Source organism: Melanotaenia boesemani, chromosome 5, assembly GCF_017639745.1.
Source record: "Melanotaenia boesemani isolate fMelBoe1 chromosome 5, fMelBoe1.pri, whole genome shotgun sequence".
NCBI lineage: Eukaryota > Metazoa > Chordata > Actinopteri > Atheriniformes > Melanotaeniidae > Melanotaenia > Melanotaenia boesemani.
The window spans coordinates 4,230,875-4,245,342 of record NC_055686.1 but is presented as its reverse complement, the minus strand read 5'-3'; the positions used below and the strand labels follow the sequence as shown (position 1 = coordinate 4,245,342).

Genomic DNA, 14,468 nt, shown 5'->3' with positions numbered 1-14,468 from the left:
TGTGAGGGAGGACATGAAGGTAGTTGGTGTGAGAGAAGAGGATGCAGAGGATAGATGAAAACAGATGATTCGCTGTGGCGACTCCTAAATGGAAAAGCCGAAAGGAAAGAAGAAGACAGTACTACGGGGTTTACTATAATTACATTTATTATAGTACTACAAGGTTTAGTATAATGGCATTTATTATACTACTACAGTACTACAGAGTTTACTATAATAATTTATTCTTATAATTTACAACTGAGGAACGCAAGGAAGTCCTATTTCTCTGACATTATTAGCAAAAATAATAAAAATAATAATGCTCGGGTCTTATTCGCTGCTGTTGACAGGTTAACAAACCCTCCTCTGTCAGTAGCACCTGAACTTTATTCCACCAAGGCTGCAATGAGTTCACCAAACTCTTCACAGACAAAATCCAGAATATCAGACAAGCGGTTGGTTCATCAACAGCAGGTTCAACAGACGTACTGTGTCCATTGAAAACCAGTTTAAGCACCATGACACAGTTTAATCCCATTAACAGCAAAGATCTGGGCGACATCTTATGTCAGCTGCTTGGACATCCAGCACACGGGTTTTTTTCAAAAAGATCTCAAAGACTCTGGAGCCAGATCTGTTACAGATTGTGAACTTAAGAATATATCAGGGGTTAAAGATCTGATTTCTCAGCAAGACCTGGAAAAACTAGTCCATGCCTCCATCTTTAGTCGGCTTGATTATTGTCAGATTCGGACAGTTTGTCATTTGTACATAGGAAATTTTGTGCAAACACACGCTTAGAATTCAAACCATAAGATAAAAAGATATTAAAACGAGTGCAGACAGAAGAACAGACAATAAAGCGGTAAAAGAGAACAGTGAATAATACATAAAATATAAACAACAACTCCCTCAGCCTGAGAATATTGCATATTTTCCATTCTGCTGCACAGAACCCAATCACACTGGAGTACAGGGTGAAGAGTTTTGGACTTAGGCAGCAGCCTGTCACGATCACGGGCTGTGTGTGGGTCGTGTTCGTTTTCTAGTTATGGTTCTGGGTTATAGTTCTGGTTTTTGTCAGTAGTTTCTGCTTTAAGATCATGGTTTGGGTTTTTGGATTTGTCATGTTAAGTTAGTTTTTCCCTTGTGTGGTTTCTGTTTCTGCCTCGTTAGAACACCTGGTCTAATTACTCATCCACTTCAGCTGTTCTCCATTACTCCCTCCGTGTATAAATGTCCTGGGTTTTCAGTTACTCCTTGTCAGATCCTCGTACGTCCTCTTATGTGGTCCTATGCGGTACATGTAGTTAGTTTATCTCTGTCATGTTTGGTTCCCTGTCCTGACTTTTAAGAGAATAAACCCTGTTACTTGCACCGAGTTCTGCCTCCTGACTGCCTGCAATTGGGTCCTCACCTCCACCGCAGACCGTGACACAGCCCTGTGGTGAACCAGTACTGACGGGGAGCTGAGCTGAAATTTTTTTACCCTGTCCTCACAACCTGTAGGCTGTCCATAAGAACATCCAATTGCAAGTGGTGGGTGGGACCCCCAAATCAGTCAGCTTCCCTACCAGCTTGCCTGGCCGGATGCTGTTAAAGGCAGAGCTGTAGTCGAGGAAAAGCCTCCTGACATTATGTTCTTCTACAGTCCAGGGCCTCATTTATCAAACTGTGCGTAGCAAAGCAGACTACAGGTGGCGTACGAAGGGAAAAAAGGAAATGCGGCACACAAAAACTTTCAGATTTATCAAAGCGTGCGCACACAATCCTACTCCTGTTTCTGTTTATAAATCAGAATCACCTCTACAGCGGGCGCACGTGAGGAAGCACCTTCCCACGCCCACATGGTGGCTATAAAAGGTCAGGTGGACGCCCGTAATACATATTCATCACATCATTTCCACGATGGCTCAGGAGGGAAAAGAGGGAAGAAATGTGTGGGGGTGTTTTCCTGTCTTTAATCAAGAGCGTAATTGTTTAATTTGAGAGGAAGATTTCTTGTTTTCTCAAATATCATATTGCTTTCTCTCAAAACTCTGATCTCACACTAAAGAAATTCCTTCTTTTAAAACTTGCTCTTCATGTTTAGTGTTACAGGTTGAAATCTCCAGAGCACAGACTTTGTCTCTTTCCCTCACACCCAGACACTTTCTCTGCTCTCGGATATTTTTTCCTCTCTTAGGTTGCTGAAAGAGCTGTCTGTCAAACCTCCTCCAGCCAATAGAATACAAGATAAATGATGACCAAGCAAATTGTCATGGCCTTCTTCAGGGTGCGCTTGTTTTACTTCACACAGAGACTCCAGACTTGTTAATTGCATTTTTTTTCCTCTTTTCTTTTAAAATAGGCAGTAATATTATAACTCATTGGGCCTCTGATAAATCTATGTGATTGGCTGCTGCCTCAACTAAGATGACTTTGTGAGAACACATAAAGCAGTGGTCGGCAACTGGCGGTCTGCGGGCCAATAATCTGTGGCCCACCAGATTACAAAAAACAGATTGCAAGAGTTATGTGTCAATGTGCAGAACCATGGTGGTGTTTATAGTTGTTAAAAGAACGGCCTGGCTTCTTTAAGAATGGTCGGGCTGGAGAGGAGAGAGAAGCACAAAGCAGAAGTCAGAGCAGTAGGGAGGGGAGGAATGTTGGAGCAGAGAAAGTCGCTGTGAGAAACTGACGTTTAGCTGTGGATGTTTTACTACAAAGAAGTGTCTACTTTAAAGAGAAAAAGCATAAAATGATATAATGAGCAAATTTTGGTGGCAAAAAACCCCCAAAACAGTTAACTAGTCTGGAGTCACTGTGTCAAGTAAAACAAGCGCACCCTGAAGATACGTGGTGGTCATTTATCTTGTATTCTATTGGCTGGAGGAGGTTTGACAGACAGCTCTTTCAGCAACCCAAGAGAGGAAAAAATATCCAAGAGCAGAAGTTTTGAGAGCAGAGAAAGTGTCTGGGTGTGAGAGAAAGAGACCAAGTCTGATGCAGGAGATTTTAACCTGTAACACTAAACTTGAGAAGAGGAGCAGAGTTTGGGAAGGAAGAAGATATATTTGAGAGCAAGAAGAGACTTTCTGAGAGCAGAGTTTTGAGGGAGAGGAAATGATATTTGAGCGTGAGAAGAAATCCTCCTGTAATAGCAAACGATTACACTCTTGATTAAAGATAGAAAAATACCCTCATAGTTTGCTGTTGGATGTGACACAGCCAGAAGGAAATTCAGCTCCTTTAAATTTCAGCCTCTGGTTCCCAGTCAGAAGTGGGTGGAGTTCTCCCTCTGGGTGGGGTGAGTCCCTGCCTCCAGTGAGGGGTTTAGTCTTGGGATCTTCATCATCTTCAGTGGTGAGGAGTGTGAAGGTGACTGTTTATTCTACCTGGGTTGTTATTACTGCATCCAAGTCAGAGTGAAGAAGCTTTCTTGTGTTTGTTAGCATGCAACCATGTTTGTGTGTTTGTGTGTTACCACTTCTTGTTTTAAAGTCTTTCCTAGTTTGTGTTCAGGGAAAAAACTCTCAGACCATCTGACGTGTAGCAGCACACAAAGAGGAAGAGGAGGGTTTCCTGTCAGTCAAACTGCTGCTGGTCTGATTCCATCCAGCTGCAGAATGGAGGGAACATGTGTCCAGATGCTGCTGGGTGAGTCCATCTGCTGGATGTGTGTTGGTGTGTAAATGCTGAGAGATGATCACTGCTGCTTCCCACAGCAGAGCAGTCATTAAAGCTCCAACTGAGCTGAGTGTCATTTCTCTGCAGCTCTGATCTCACTGCTGTGCTGCACAACAAACGGAGGTTATTAAACTTCTTCTGCTTCTGTCCAAGAAACCCTGTCTGACAGCAGAGACTGTCTGTCTTTACTGGTTCAGGTCTGACTCTGGTGGTCCAGGTCTCTTCTCTGAGACTCTCTGACAGGATTTAATGTCACATTCATGGAAACGATCATTGTTGTGTCATTTCATCCCTCACAGCTCGTCTGACCATCAGTCCCAGCAGATCTCAGCTGTTTGAAGGAGACTTTGTGTCTCTGATCTGTGAGGAGGACGACAGCTCTGCTGGATGGACGGTGAGGAGAAACACCACCAGACAACTGTCTGAGTGTGGAGATAGATGGAGGAAAGCAGCTGGTTCATCCTGTAACATCAGTGTTGTCTTCACAAGGGACTCTGGAGTTTACTGGTGTGAGTCCAGAGAGGGAGCAACCAGTAACAGCATCAACCTCACTGTCACTGGTAAGATCAGACTGTGGAGTTAGTGGTGATGAAGCTGTGTGGAAATGGATGAAATGCTGTAGTTTGTCTCTGTGTTGAGGTGGATCAGTGATCCTGCAGAGTCCTGTCCTCCCTGTGATGGAGGGAGATGACCTCACTCTGAGCTGTCAATCAAAGCCTCCCTCCAACCTCCCAGCTGCTTTCTATAAAGATGGCTCCCTCATCAGGACTGAGTCTACAGGTCACATGACCCTCCACCATGTTACCAGGTCTGATGAAGGTCTCTACAGGTGTAGCATCAGCAGTCATGGAGAGTCTCCACCCAGCTGGATCTCTGTCACAGGTGAGGAGCTTCACTCTCATTTCAGCACTTATTTCATCCACAGTCACCTGACCAGGTGGGATTCTCTCTGCAGGCAAACTTACAACCACAACCCCACCCACTACTGTAGCCCCACCCCTTTCCTCATTTTCCTTCCATCTTCTGTTCACTCTGCTCCTCCACCTGCTGGTGTTCTGTCCGTACTTCATCTCCACCCTCCTCATGGTGTCTTTATATCGACACAGAGACACAGGTAACACTGAACCAACCAAACAAACAAACAATCTCTGAATTCTTCTTCTTCTGTTGATCAATAATCTACATTTTCTTTCTAACCTGCTCTGTCTACAGGAAGTGACCTACCCGTCTCCATGGTGATGTCTCCACCCACCCAGACTGATCAGAGATTGGATGATGACTATGATGATGTCACCACAAAGCATCATTTAAACTGAGTTGAATATCTCATCTCTCTCTTCTCCTGCTGTTCTTTCACATTTAATGTTTTCAGACTTTAGAAGCCAGATGTTTGTAGAACATCTGTTAACAGAGACGTTGTTCTGATCCATGAACACAGTCAGTATTCAGATTATTGTGTATTTGCAGCTGTAATCTCAGCAAATGTTCCAACTTGTGTTCAGAATGAACAGAAATGTCTGCCATGCCTGTGTCCTGTGTTTTAGACACATTTCCTGGAAGAAGAATAGAAAAAGCTGATAAAAATAAACATGAAAAGTTTATAATAAAAGATTCTGGAATTCAACAGTAGGTTAGAAAAGCATTTAGCTCATAAAGCTGCAACTTTAATATGATCCTTTAAGTTTCCAGAACTAAACAGCTGGTTGTGGTTTTAAGCAAAGCGTTTTATCTTGTACAGGCTCTGATAGAAAAACTGCCAATGAAGACGGCTGCAATGTTGTTGTAAAATCAGAGTTAAACCCTGAGGTGCATGAGGGACTGGACCTAAACTCCTCCATAAATGCAGGGTTTCCCAGTCCTGGTCCTCAGGACCCACTGTCCTGCATGTTTTTGATGTTTCCTTCTTTAACACATCTGACTGAAATAAGTGGATCATTAGCAGCTTATAAAGACCTGGAGGAGCAGTTCCATGATCTGAATCAGGTGTGCTGGATTTACAAACCTCTAAAACATGCAGGGCAGGGGGTCCTGAGGACCAGGACTGAGAAACACTGCATGAATGTGTTGCACACTTCACTAAGGACTCAGTGTGTTATCTTTGTGGGTTTTTATTGTGGTCGGCTGTTAGCAAGCAGACATGAGAGGTACAGGCAGCATCCACACACTGCAAACTTTACTCTAATAACACGTTACAATGGTTCCTCCTGCACTTTACATCTTCTCCTTAGCTACAGGGACATGTAGACACATTTCAGCACAAACACTCACAGCTGTACTCTAGTCCAGATACGGCAGATAAAAGTTAGCATAGCTGCTAGCTTCCTCATGCTAACAACATTAACCACACTTCTGACAACTACACACCTAACAGCCGACTTTCCCACACTTTCTGGGACTCTTTTACTGTCTCATACATGTTATTGGTGAATTTTTACTTGTTAGCAAACAGACATCAGAGGTACAGTGAGCAGCATCCACACTTTTCATCAGCTGACAGCCCTGAACTGCTGGAAAGCTGCATGTAATTGGTAAAATTGTACAGGAATATCAATCGGCCTTTATAAAGGGAAGACATATACACAGCCATATCCGACTAATTCTAGATATGATTAATTACCAATCATTCATTCAATGAGAGAGTCTTATACTATTCATAGATGTCTTCAAAGCCTTTGACACTGTAGAACATGACTTTATGCTTGTGGTGCTTAAAAAACTTGGCTTTGGAGAAGGGTTCTGCAGGATCATGAAAATGTTCTACAGTGACATCTACAGTTATATCTCCCTCAACCCTGGAATGACACCAAAAATAAAGATTTTACGGGGTATCAGACAAGATTGCCCTATTTCGCCTAAATTATTTATTTTATGCATCCAAATGCTAGCATACTTAATAATAAACCATCCACAGATGATAGGAATTACCATTTTTGACTATGAATACCAAATAAGTCAATTTGCAGACGACACAGTAATCTTTCTAAAAAGTAAATCATTAGTAGAAAAAGCCTTAGCTATAATATCAGTCTTCTCCAAAGCTTCAGGTCTAAGCATAAACCAGAAAAAATGTGAAATACTATCTCTTCATCCATGCACTGAGACAAACATAGGCTCCATACCAATAAAGACTGAAATAAAATACTTGGGTTTAATATTGTCTAAAGACAGACATGTAAGAGAACAACAGAACGTTGAAGGGAAAATAGAAAATATGAAAAAAGCTCTTAACCACTGGCTTATGAGAGATCTTACCATGTTTGGCAGAATTTTATTAACCAAAGCAGAAGGTCAAGTATATCCTTGTCAATCTCTATATGTGCCCCCCCAAATGATTAAAAAGGTAAACTCAATCATCTTTAACTTCATATGGAAAAATAAAACACACTTCCTAAAAAAATCTATAATGGTAAAAGATCATAAACATGGTGGATTAAAAGCTGCTGATTTTGAAGCTATGATAGGTGTATTAAAAATAAACTGGATAAAAGCTTACTCAACAAAACCGAACTCGATGTGGTTTCACATACCAAACTGTCTTTTCCAAAAAGTTGGAGGACTAAATTTTTTGCTAAGATGTGACTTTGAGATAAACAAACTACCGATCAAACTTGCTGACTTTCATAAACAAATACTACTGTATTGGAAAATGATGTTCACTCACAACTTCACACCTCATAGCTCCAACTTGTGGAATGACAGAACCATACAAATCAACAGGAAGACTTTATTTAAACAAGAATGATACGACAAGAAGGTTCTTTTTATTGCTGACTTGATGGATGAAAATGGAAATACACTGGAATTCAATTCATTTGCAAAAAAATTCAATATAAAATGCTCTTATAGAGAATTTAACCAAATCAGTAGAGCTATTCCACTTCCCTTAAAACACATGATTAAAAATATCCTTACGAATTCAAATGTATCGGTCAAGCTACCTGACTTAAAAATTGGTGAACACAAAATTGGTGATAAAAAATGCAACAACAGAGTACTTGGAGATGTGATTAAAGAAAAGCTTTTCCATGATATCAAAAAAGTAACAAAAATAAAAATAACAGAAAAAGAAGTTGCACTGAAACAGAATTTTGTAGTTATCTGAAATGGCCAATTCCACCCAAGACAAAAGAAGTTCATTACAAATTGATAAATAATATTTATCCTGCTGCTGAAACTATGAGAAAAAGATTTAATTTTGAAGTCAATCCATGTGTTTTTTGTATGATAAGCAACGAAACAATTGAACATCTCTTTTTTTCTTGTCCAATCATAACAAGGTTTTGGGAAGATATTTACCGATGGCTGAAAATTGAGATAAACAATTCCTCGTTTAACTCACATCAAGTGATGATCTACAGGGAGGGGCTGGAAAAAAAGATATCAAAAATGGTAAATATTATCTTTGTTCTGGGAAAGTATCATATACACAAAAATAAATGGAGTAACAGCAAACCCTCCATAAACGCATTTAAAAATGAAATGAAAAATTACATAACATCCATAAAAGTATTAGCAGAGGAAAATGAGTCAATAACTGAGTTGTATGAAATAATGTTGAAGTCTCTTGTCTTTTAAGTTTACACGCCTTGTCATCAGACACGCTTAAGTACATCACTGAAATGTCAACCCCTGTATATGTGTTTATTTTTGTTTCGTTTTGGTTGTAAATTTTCACAAGTAACTTGTCCTCAAATGAGTTCATTGTTAAAGTTTGTAAGTTGTTTTTCATTTAATGTTCAAACAAATGTAAATTGAAGGTTTTTGTAAGTTGAAATAAAAAATAAAAAAAAAAAAAAAACTGCTGGAAAGCTGTTAGCAGCGTCACTGTGTGTGACACGCCCCCCAGTGGCCAAACGTAGCAACTACATGCTAACCATGTTAACTGTGTGGGACAAACTGAGCTTGATGAACAACTTAAATCAGCACAAAACATTTTAGATATTCAGCATTGTAATCAGTTTTTCACCAGAATAAAATGAATAAAAGGGGGATGGTTTATTATGTTTATTATTATATTTTGGTCCACATACAATTTTTTTGTAGTTGTTTTTATTTTTTGAACATTTGGAAAATGGGAAAAGAAAATTACAGCAAGGAAACACTGTCAGCATCCTGTTTGTGTGTGTGTATTTATGTTTGTGCACACACACATACAAATGTGAATTTATGTACGTATCTACACTCTTAGAAAAGTTGGTAAAAATATGACCGAACGTGAAGGACTTTTGTTTTGACGGTAGTTTTATCCGTATTCTTTCATTGGTGACTTGCATCTTGGGGAAAAAGAACCTCAGTTGTGTTAAAACCATGAAGGACAGACGGCATCACAAAGGCCCGATGGAAACCAGACTCTGGCTTTATGTGGATTTCTGAGACCCTGGAGCAGCCCCCCTCACTGTAAACCTGGATTTAGTTTGAATATGAACTTTTCAGTTGTGATTAATCATCATTTTATGGTTTGTATAAACAGCGTCTCATCACTAAAACAAAGAAGTTGTTTAGAAAACTTTCAACATTGTGGAGTGTGGTAATAATAATTAGCAAAGATTGAAGATGCTATGTATCTGTCAGAGGGAACAACGTATCAGGAGTCCTGTGTTCTGGACTCATCTGAGATTAGTTGGGCTGAGATGGCGGAGCCATGCAGACGAATATCTGCCAGATGAACCAGGAAAATGACCAGAGAAACCATTTTACCGTTTCCAGCTTAAACTAGGATCAGATTTATCAGCTTGGTCTTCTACCGTGGGAAAAGTATGCGTAAGAGGTATCCATCACGTCCACATAGGGGCCCACCAACAGGGCCCAGAATTTCCTGCTACGGCCCTGTTTGTGTCCCTTTGTCCATCTTTTTAATGTCATGTTTGACTCTTAAATAAAATGATTTCTTTCTTCTTGTTTCCAGCTTTGAGTCTCTGCAGCACAAAAGTCATTTAGTCCATAATAAGCAGAACTTTTCCAGCACACTGATAAAAATGATTTTCTCCTGTTTGCTGACATGAATCACCGTCAGTATGACTGGGTGGGAACAAATCAACGTACCTAAAAGCTGCGACTGCAAAGCATTCTGGGACGTAATAATTCCTTTACCTCTCATCAAGAATGTTCCAGAGTTTTCTTTACTGAAGGAGGCCATAAAGGAAGCGTTTCAGCTCGGTTCCTCAGTGTTTAAGCAGCCGCTACTCAGATACTTCCAGCTCATTTCTCTCACTGACAGAGTTTAAATAAAAAGACTAATGGAAGTGTATTAACCCTTTAATGCTGCAGCTAAAAACTGCTCAAAACCCTGTTGTACACAGTCTAATACTTGTCTTCTGTCCCCTGGTGGACACATTTTGTACTACAATAACTTTTACATATCACACTGTAATAAATAGAAAACATAGAAAAATATTTTAGTTAATCTTTTACATTTTGTTAAAGACCCAAATAAAGACTTCAGATTTAAATAAATGAAGTTTTCTCCACATTTTTTCTTGGTTGGACTTCAAAGGGTTAAACTGTAAAAACAAAATCTAGAAATTAGGTTTTAAAAAAAAGGACAAATGTCAAAGTTTCATCTTGAATCTAGACAGAAAACATGGAGGAATGAAGTGTGAAGCCATCTCATTAAAATGTGTGCATGTGGATCTGAGCAGTGCAGCATTTAGCTGCTATTTGTCCTGAAACCAGCAGCAACCTGACTTCAATATCTGCAGCATTTCTGACTAAATTCACATGAAAAGAAAAGAAGACTTTGTGGGAGCTTCTTCCAAAGAAACACTTTGTAGTAGTTGTGAACACGATGAGGGAAATAAAATCTAACTGTGGTTTTTCTGTCAGATATTGTGGTTAAATGTGTTAAATTCCAGCTTCCACTCAGTGTTTCTGCAGAAATATTTGTTTTCCATCAGATTTCTACATGAGATGTGGGACAATATGTGGCGTCAGCCACCTGGAAACCAGAGAAAAATCTGCATTTTAAAGCTCTCCCATGGAGGTGAAGAATCCTCTTCTGTGCTAGGTGAACACAGAATTGGCCCCTTCCACTCGCCGTACATGTCCACCACAGAGACGCAGCTGAACAAGCTGAATCTACGTCATTGGAGGAATTTCTGAGTCGTGTTACGGCTTAAAATGGATCCAGTAATCTTTGTAGGTTTTCTTAACATCAGCACGTTCTCTGAGATGTGAACTTTCAGATTATTTAGAGCGACTCTCCTCATTAAAACCGTCTTATCAGGACATTTCTGTGTCTTCTCTCATTTCTGGAGAATTATTCCGTGATGAGGTTTGAAGACGAGACTTCTGAGCTGAGTGTAGCTGCTCCATGATGTTTAAATGACTTTACTTCTTGCTGCTCCTTTTTCATTCAACATCTGATTGAAGGTGTTTGATTTTAAAATGAGTTGTGATTTATTGAATGAAATAAAAAGTCTGTCTCACATGGAAGACGACAGGAAGAAGGAAGCTGTAAAACCATGAATGCTGCAGATGTGAAACCTGGACCAGGCGTCGTGTAACATGAATCCTTCTGCTTTGCTATTTGCTAATTACAACGTCTTAAACTGTGGTTTAGATTTAAGAAGGATTGATCGTTTCCATCTGATCTCTCTCTGAGAAAATAGATGAGGAACAAATGTTCTTTTCTTCTCCACAAACATCATGTTTCTGCTGAAACTTTGTGGCAGAAGAAGAATGAAAGCAGTGAACTATTAATGGAGTCTGGTAGCAGCACCTGCAGCAGCTTCCTCACACTGGATCATGTTCAGTGTTTGACTCCCACTTTCTGATCACTGATCAATAAGCCAACACTGATCAATACTCACTGTGGGAGAAACCAACTAAACAAATATTCTTCTGTTTCTGCAGCGTATCATGTTTAGTTGTGAGACCTCGTTATAAATTTATATTAACTTGGCAGTTCCAGGATTTTCCAGCTCATGATAGATTTCTTTTTTACCCCAAATCAGTAAAATATCGATATTCTAACATGATAATCGATTCTAGAACATAAAAAGCTGGTATCGGTAGTATTGATATTTTGGTATCGATCAGCACATCACTAGTTTTTAACCCTCTAAATGCCTGTTTGAATTATTGCATATTTATTGCTAAACAAGACAAAGACTGAATTATTTTCTACATAATATCAGGGGGATGGGTCAGATGTTACGGTGAGGGAACATCTGGAAAGTTCCCTCTTCTCTTCCTCCAGATGTTACGGTGAGGGAACGTCCTCCACGATGCTGGAAAGTTTGGTCCAGAGTGAGACCTCTGTCACAGTTAACAGGATCTACGGCAGGACGCCTTCATGACACTAAGAGTCTAAAACAAACAACAACAAGATGCTGGAGTCCAAAACACACAGCTGATCAACATGTGACATCACACTGACTCCACTCTGACATCACTGATCACTACTGATCAATACAACGACTGCAGGCTGGAACAAATCCTCTCTTCATCCATCGTCCATCAGATCCTTCACTGATATTTTCTCTCTGATCCAAAGTCAGATTGGATCAATAATCAAAGATCAGACTGATTGATCAGCCATCAGAGGAGTCGGATCTGCTTCTGTTCCTGATGTCCTCTGATCCTGGACCTGAACTCTCCCTGCAGAGGAGACAGAAGACAGTCAGACAAGAAAACAGACAAACAAACAAACAAACAAACAAACAAACCTTTAACTATGAGCAGAAATGTTTTCCATCTGATGAAACCTCCTCTCCTCTTCACTCTACATCTGTACCGTCCACTGTCTTCATGTTTGGGATGTTCCAGAGTCAGACTGAAGTCTCCAATTTTCAGAGGATCTTGATTCATCTTAGTTCTGCTTCTGTAGACCTGGTCCTGGTCTTCAGGTTGATCAGAACCGTTCTGGTACATGTGGACCATCATTTCTGGTTTAGGTTCCAAGCGCCTCCACATCACTTCAGCATCTCCAGGCAGGTCAGGTGTAGTTCTGAAGGGCAGCAGGACAGACTCCGCCCCCTCCTCCACCTCCACCTGACAGACTGAGAGAAGAAGAAAATCAGCTGATCAGCTTATTGATGAGTGATCAGAAAGTGGGATCAAACAGTGAGTGAAGATCAGATGATCCAGTGTGAAGAAGCTGCTGCAGAAGAAGATCCATGAAGAAGTGAGTGGATTTAAAGCTGCAGCTGCTCTTTCTTCTTCTTCACATCACAAACATCATGTTTGCAGAGAAGAAGAGAAACTGGATCAGTGAAGAGACTCCAGCTTCATATCAACATCACCTCTGAGAAGCAGCTTTCAGTCCCAAATCTCTCCTGATCCACATTCAGCCCGACTTCTGGACTTTAGGACTCCAAACTGGATTCTTCCAGATGTTCCAGCTACATCTACCCAGCTGTCTCCTACAGATGAGCTTCCTCCAGATGTGTTGAGGAGGAAAGCTGCTGTGGTTTCTCCTGCAGCACAACGTTCAGCAGCTGTTTGTTGACTGAAACAGCAGCTCAGACTGGATCCTCAGGGACACCATGGATGCTGCTCATCAGGAAGAGTTCAGCCTCTGGAAGAAGGAAGAGGATTCTCTCTCAGCTCTTCCTGAAGCTGCTCTACATTACTGGCTGCTTCATCATCCTGGAGGAGACCTGAACCCTGGTCCTCCTTCCTCCACTAGTCTGAGCATCAGATGATTTCTGCAGCGTTTGATCTCAGAGATGTGGAGGAGAAATTCCCTCACACTCACATTTCCACTTCACACAGCTGATCTGGGTCTCCTCAGCACAGGATGCTGCAGGAAACAGTCCACTGGCAGATCCCAGACCAGCTTCCATGAAGGTTCAGGTCTCCATCTGAGACTCAGCGAGTCCATCTAACACACACTACACCGTCCAACACACACACACACACGAGTGGAGAGGTATGTGAGAAAGCTGGAAACCAGTTCAGCTGGAAGTGGAAACTGGTCATGTGTGAAACATGTCAGAAAGTCTGGAAGTGTGTGAGCTGACAAGAAACAGTAGAAGAAGAAATGAGTCCAGCTGTGAGGAGGAAGAAGCTGGATGATCGTTAAATGTGAGGCTGAAGGAGTGTTTGTCATGTCCTCACATACACACACACACACACACACACACCCACACACACACACACACGCTGGTCCCAGTGATGAGCCTCCAGACGGAGGAAAACTCTCCGTCTTTATGTGGGTGTGGATCAGTTCAAGTTTCACTCAGACACGTTTGTGATGGAGCTGCTGTTTGTGTTGGTCTGATGGAAAGAAGAAGTCAGCAGCTCTGATGGTGTTTGATCCCACTGGTAGAAATGATTCCCAGCAGAACCAGTCCCTTTTGTTTAGGAAGGATCCAGTGGAAGCACTGAGAGGGACTTCCTCCCCTCAGCTCTTAATAAAATACTTTGATTCTCACTTAGTGTGTGATCTTTGATAATAAAATTCCACTACAAGGTGGAACAACGTGGACTGAAGAACAATCCAAAGCTGCAGCAATCTTCTGAAAGGAGGTGGAAGCAGGTAGGAAGAAGCTGGAGTAAAACAAGCCGCCACCAGCAGCACACGCTGCATAGTCATGTGCAGGTGCTGCAGCAGGAGCAGAGACCTGATCTGAGCTGCTGACACTTCTGAATAGTTGATTTAAGCTCATAGTAATTAGTGGAGACGCTCATGATCATATAAATCTCCTCTTCTTGCCTTCATATAGCTGAGCTCTTACTTCTGTCATGCTGTCGGACTGTTCTCCATCACTTCAGGTTCCTCCACCCCTGCTCCGCTTTTTACTAATATTCAGGCTGTGACAATAAAAGCAAAGATAAAAGCAAAAAGCAACAGAGTGAAAAACAGCTTTTATCCC

General features: G+C 41.0%; 2 protein-coding genes across 2 annotated transcripts in view; one reads left to right on the top strand and one right to left on the bottom strand.

The window, feature by feature from the left end:
* LOC121640286 overlaps nucleotides 1-14,468 on the bottom strand; it is a 73,413-nt gene that overhangs the window by 44,761 nt on the left and 14,184 nt on the right. The gene's annotated exons all lie outside the window — the stretch shown is intronic.
* LOC121640524 (Fc receptor-like protein 4) lies at nucleotides 3,549-4,937 on the top strand. The gene is made up of 6 exons (XM_041986349.1): nucleotides 3,549-3,621; nucleotides 3,739-3,774; nucleotides 3,951-4,211; nucleotides 4,291-4,533; nucleotides 4,758-4,765; nucleotides 4,864-4,937. Exons 1-6 carry the CDS (start codon nucleotides 3,591-3,593, stop codon nucleotides 4,888-4,890), a joined length of 606 nt encoding a protein of 201 aa, XP_041842283.1. The 5' UTR covers nucleotides 3,549-3,590; the 3' UTR covers nucleotides 4,891-4,937.

What these genes read in the sequence shown, in the direction of transcription:
- LOC121640524 (XM_041986349.1), top strand. Translation starts at nt 3,591, where the DNA reads ATGGAGGGAACATGTGTCCAGATGCTGCTGG. An exon ending in GTGCTGCACAACAAACGGAG is followed by an intron (nt 3,775 to 3,950) that starts GTTATTAAACTT and finishes CATCCCTCACAG; the next exon opens with CTCGTCTGACCATCAGTCCC. An exon ending in CATCAACCTCACTGTCACTG is followed by an intron (nt 4,212 to 4,290) that starts GTAAGATCAGAC and finishes CTCTGTGTTGAG; the next exon opens with GTGGATCAGTGATCCTGCAG.